This window comes from Elaeis guineensis, chromosome 15 (genome assembly GCF_000442705.2).
Source record: "Elaeis guineensis isolate ETL-2024a chromosome 15, EG11, whole genome shotgun sequence".
Classification (NCBI taxonomy): domain Eukaryota; kingdom Viridiplantae; phylum Streptophyta; class Magnoliopsida; order Arecales; family Arecaceae; genus Elaeis; species Elaeis guineensis.
This window is the reverse complement of record NC_026007.2, coordinates 47327327-47332568: the sequence shown is the minus strand read 5'-3', so window position 1 is coordinate 47332568 and position 5242 is coordinate 47327327. Positions and strand designations below refer to the sequence as shown.

General features: G+C 47.3%; 1 protein-coding gene across 1 annotated transcript; it reads right to left on the bottom strand.

Moving 5' to 3' along the window:
- Nucleotides 1-1430: 1430 nt before the first annotated feature.
- LOC105032345 (scarecrow-like protein 15) lies at nucleotides 1431-3495 on the bottom strand. The gene has a single exon (XM_010906778.4). It carries the CDS (start codon nucleotides 3330-3332, stop codon nucleotides 1671-1673), a length of 1662 nt encoding a protein of 553 aa, XP_010905080.1. The 5' UTR covers nucleotides 3333-3495; the 3' UTR covers nucleotides 1431-1670.
- Nucleotides 3496-5242: the final 1747 nt, after the last annotated feature.

Below are 5242 nucleotides of genomic sequence, written 5' to 3'. Positions count from 1 at the left end.
TTTTTTCTCCTCTTCTTTTTAGTCATGACTAATTGGTAGTTTCCATGTAGCAGGCAAGCAATTAATTATAAAAGTTGGGAACCAGCAGCTGATCTCAATTCTGAACTCTTTCCATGTCACTTGGTCCACTAAGGTGGTTTGATTGGATAAAATCCAGCAGGCCTGCAATGTTTGCAGTGATCCCTTGCAAAAATTTGTGGAGTTAATAATGATCAAATAAGAGCACGTCCAAAGAGATAATGGGAATTATATGCATTCAGGACATCCAACAGCGTCTTCCATTACTGAATCTGGCCTCTAGTGTTTGGCTGGAGCAATTGGCGTCGCATAAATTATTGTTCTGCTGAGAGGGATCTCTCAACAGCATTATTAACTTCTGAGTTCTACTTCTAGAACTCAGAAGAGTTTCAATGGTTACCGGGCTCTCGGGCTAGGCTTTCAATGGAAGAGTTTCAAGCTCAAGTCTCTAACACAATATCCATAGGACTTTACTAGCAGTGACATCTTGTACTTGTAATCCACTATTAGACAGCAAAATAACCAAGTCATCATCACTTCATCTCGTTGATTAAATTGGAAGAACCTGGAAGTGTAGTAGCTTTGAGAAGGTAACAAAATTTGTCACCATTGGTGCAATATAAATTGTCTCAAAATCGCATGTGGAATTATGAGGGATGGGGTCTGCAGATTTTAGCACGAAGGGGGGATTCATCTGCCATCGCATGAATTTACCGATCGGATTGTGCAATGATCGTGTTGAGACTCTATGGCAGATGAAATAAAAGAATTCGAAGTACTTTGAGAACTATGTCGGGCACAACCAATTAATGATCGATGTTGTAAAAGAAGATCAATTATTTTTTGGTCAAAAGATACACTCCAAATCCAATTACGAGATAAAGACAAGAGCATGTGCAACTAGAATAGCTAGCCATATCAACCGATAAGTGCGACGCATATGCAAGTGCATGTGATGGTTGAATATAGTGAACAGTTAGAGCAGAAACGCATGCCTTTCAAAAGTGATTTAGATGCTTTATTTTCACTAGACTAACTAGGTACTCCGCCATCAAAAAGTCTTCTAGATAATGTTAAAGATGGAAATAAAGAAGGGCATCTCACAAAATGGAAGTGGCTTTATAGCTTTATTAATATCCCATAACTATGAAGAGATAAAGTAATTGAGTTTAAACCAAACATCCAAACCTGTAGATCTACATAATGTGTTTAGGTTGGGTTGAATTTAGTTGAACGTATGATAAAATTTAGGTCAACTTGATCATGTTGAGCATGTGGTTGGTTGGAGCATGTTTTTGTATTAATGCCTCCAGATATACCCTCCTAAAATTGATGAGATAAGCCATGTCCCCTCCATCTTGGAGCTAATGTATCATACCACAAAAAGCTAGCTCCCAAGTCCCAAACCTAAATACTTAGTAACTAAGTTATCCATAATTAGTTCCATATTAAAAACAGGAAAGGACAAGCGACATTCCCATTAATTAAGTGAGACCTATTTAGGTTGGTCCCCCACGTCAGCTGTTCTACGAAAAAAGAAAAAAAAAAAAAAAGAGAGGATAAAAAAGAAGACGACAAATATAAAACAAAAGCAGCAGAACCCAACACCCAAAACACTAACGACAAATTAATCGCACAGCGAGGCCAGCCCGTCAGCACCTCCATGCTGACGTGGAGGCCAGCTCCCTCCCCCGCCAGCTCAGCACCATGGAACCTTCTCTTCTCGCCACGTGGTAGCCGTCTACTTGGGCCCCTCGGACCAGCCACTCGGCCTGCGACTCGGCGAACTCGCTGAACCCGACCGGCGCAATCCCGGCCCCCGCGAACGCCTCTCTCCAACCCCCGCCCCGGCCCGACCGCCACGATCCGACCGCCGAGAAAATCCTGGGCCGGACCACGGTCCGCTCGACCCGCCGAACCGTTTCCTCCACCGGCCCGGTCGCGCCCGAAACAACCGCCGCCGCCTCCACCGACTCCAGCACCGCAGCGTAGTGCTCGATCCCCCCCGCCACGGTCCGCCGCAGCGACGGTGGATGCCCCGCGCAGTCGCCGAAGTAGCTCCACTCGGTGTCGACGAAGACGACGACCCGCGGGGACGCGCGGCGGACGAAGCGAAGGAGGGAGGCGGAGGATTCCGGGGCGGCGCCCAGGAGGCGGAAGATGGCCGGTGTGAGGACCACGGCGACGGGCTCGCCGGGGGCGAGGCGGATGCCGTTGAGGGCGAGGGTACCGAGGCCGCCGACGCGGATGAAGTCGACGGTGAGGCGGACGCCAAGGCCGCGGGCGAAGTCGCGGAGGTTCTCGGCAGCGAGGGCGGTCTCGCCGGTCTCCTCAGGGACGACGGCGGTGATCCGGAGCCCCGGAGGGGGTGCGCGGGCGGCGCGGCTCCGGGAGGCGACCTCCTGGGCGAAGGATGACCACTGCCCTCCGAGACCGATCTCGAAGTCGATGAGGTGGACGGAGCGGTGTCCTCCGCCGCCAGCGGCGGCGTTGGCGGCATCAAGGGCGTCGAGGAGGATCTGGTTGGCAGTGAAGCTGGCGAACTGGGGGACGGGGGAGAAATCAGAGAAGGCCTTGTGGGCGCTGATCCGGCGGACGATCTCGACGGCGGACAGTGGGGGCTCGGCGGCGGGGCGGTCTGGGAGGGGAAGGAGGGCCAAAAGAGCCTCCTTGAAGTGAAAGGCGGCTCTTTGGAGGGGGGAACCGGCGGACGCGGGGAGGTACTGATTGAGCCGCGCCAATATCGTGTGGGCCGTCTGGATATCGCTCGATTCGATGGAGAGGGCGGCTTGGAGGAGCAATTCGAGTTGGGTCCGGTCGAAGGCCGGCGGCGGGGAGACGACGGCGACGGCCGTGTCGGAGAACGGAGGGAGAGGTTCGAAAGAGTCGGGGAGGTCGAAGGGGCCGTCGAACAACGAAGCATTCGACGGGTTGTCGTCCTCGGGAAAGTGGAATTGAGAGTGGTGGGGAGCTTTCGGGAAGGGGGAGAGGTCGTCTTTTTCGGCGAGAAACCAGCTGGTGAGATCCCACTCCTCGGAGGGTGGCGGCTGGGGAGGGGGATGGAGGAGGTGGTGGTGCTGGTGGTTGTGGGAGTCCCAGGGAAGGTGAGCGAGGTCAGGGCCGCCGGTGGTGGCGGCGGCAGCGGGGCTGGAGCTGAGGTGGGGATCAAGAACAGAAGTGGGCTCGTAGAAAAGGTTAGTGGGGAAGTGGGATCCGTTGGAGCTTGGGTTGGAGTCGAGAGGTTTAGGAGGAATAGAGTACTGGAGAGTCGTTTGGGACTGGGGGGAGTCAGTGAGGACTTTGGAGGGCTTCATGACCAAGGAGAAAGAGAGAAGCAAAAAACCACTCTCTCTCTTCTTTCACTTCTCCTACTACTCCTACTCTTTGTTCTATATTTCTTCTGACGTTTTGGTGGGTGGGTGGGGACGAGGAGAAGGAGAGGGAAGGGGTGACCCTTCCGTTTCTATTGTTTGAAGGGGAGTTATAAAGGTGGGTCGGGAGGAGGGAGGGAGGGATGGGATCATGGATCATGGGATGAGGATGTAGTGCATGGTAATGGATGGGAAGCATGGGAATGGGCTTGCAGTAGGCGAGTCAAAAGTATTGTTTTATCTGGTCAGGCTTCAAGAAGAAGCCGTAGCTTTCTGGATTTTTATAGGCACTGTGACTGCCGAGGGCTGACATCGTTTTGGCTTGTAGGGTGCTCCAGAAATATTTTTGGCAACAGTCCAGACAATTGGTTGTGACATTTCTGCAGCTGTTGATTGCCCTCTCAAAAATAGTTAATTACACGACCCAAGATTGCACCATTTCCATCACTCAATGACCATCAAATAAACTATCATATATGACACATAGGATCGTCTTATGCGATGGCCGTCCATTTTTTTGATGATGGCCATCAAATACTATATGGCATTCTACAATGCAAACTATGCATCATTGATTTTCTGCACTCTAATTATACTGTTTGCTTGATGGTGTGTACTAGGCTTGTTGACTATCTGAAATATCTAAGAATGGTTCTATTGTTATAGGAATAGATGGGTCATGCAATAGAGAAGCAAGTTATGTTCAATTGCATCTACTCAATATTAAGGGTTTGTTCCTGTTGCTATCAAGGATCGATATGGCTCAAACTGATGATCTGGATGGTAAGCTAGCGAGTTGATCAGGGAGCTAGAGAGTTGAGGGTAAAGATTCAAGGATCCAAAAAGCTAGTTAGAGATTTCTATATAATAGGATAGGTCTGGATTTTTGCTCTAACCTTTAAGAGTGCCACAAATTAAAGAAGTTTTCTTGTTGAAGGTTTCTGGATAGAGGATGCTTCAAAACCAAAGTCAGCCTATCTTGATAGAATAGAGGAGGCTATGAGTGGAAAAATAAAAGAAAAGAGAAAGAATTCTATAAGGTTACGAAAGATCCAACCCTTGAAGACTTTCCTCAATCTAGAGCTGTGAGAGACTCATCTGAGGATCTCCATTGACACTCGTCCCCTAAGCTCTTAAGTTTAACTGAAAGACTTAAAGAATTTCTAGAGACTTAATAGGACTTCATCTGGACTTGATTCGATTGACCTGAAGGGTCCTTAGGGGATGGTTTATATAGATGAGGATCGAAGCCCATTGTAATAGGAATGTATAAGGGAGTTTGTTGAAGATAATTACTTGCACATCCAAGAGATATAAATCTTATGGTTGAAAGGTTATTCTGTCATAAGAAGTCAGTTATCATTGAGTGGGGAAAAATTTGGACACTGTGCATCCTCACGGAATGGTCACATAACAAGTGTTGAGTATGGCTTAAATTTGATGTGATCAGCAGTATAAATATAATCTATTTTGGACTTTAGTTTGCTTATTTGGATATTTTGATCTTTTCTATTTGCTTTAAGATTTAATAGTTGTATATATATTGTAATTATATCTTTTATTATTTGAGGGCCGTCATTTATTATTTAAGCTACCGCATACTCTTTGTACTCCATTACCTTTTTGATATAGTAAACTTTCTTCCATCTTTGCCTATAAACATAGGTCAAAGGCTGAACCACATAAATCATTGTCTTGTTTTTCCTGAATATGATTATTCATTATTTTTTTAGGTTTTATACTAATTAATAGATAATCTTACAAACTGGTATCAGAGCCAAAGGTCTAAATTTGTTTAAGTTCATTCGTCAGATCTATTTTAGGCTTTTGATTATCTATTGATTTTATTTTTG

Excerpts from the sequence above, each read along its gene's own strand:
- LOC105032345 (XM_010906778.4), bottom strand. The coding sequence starts at position 3,332 with ATGAAGCCCTCCAAAGTCCTCACTGACTCCCCCCAGTCCCAAACGACT.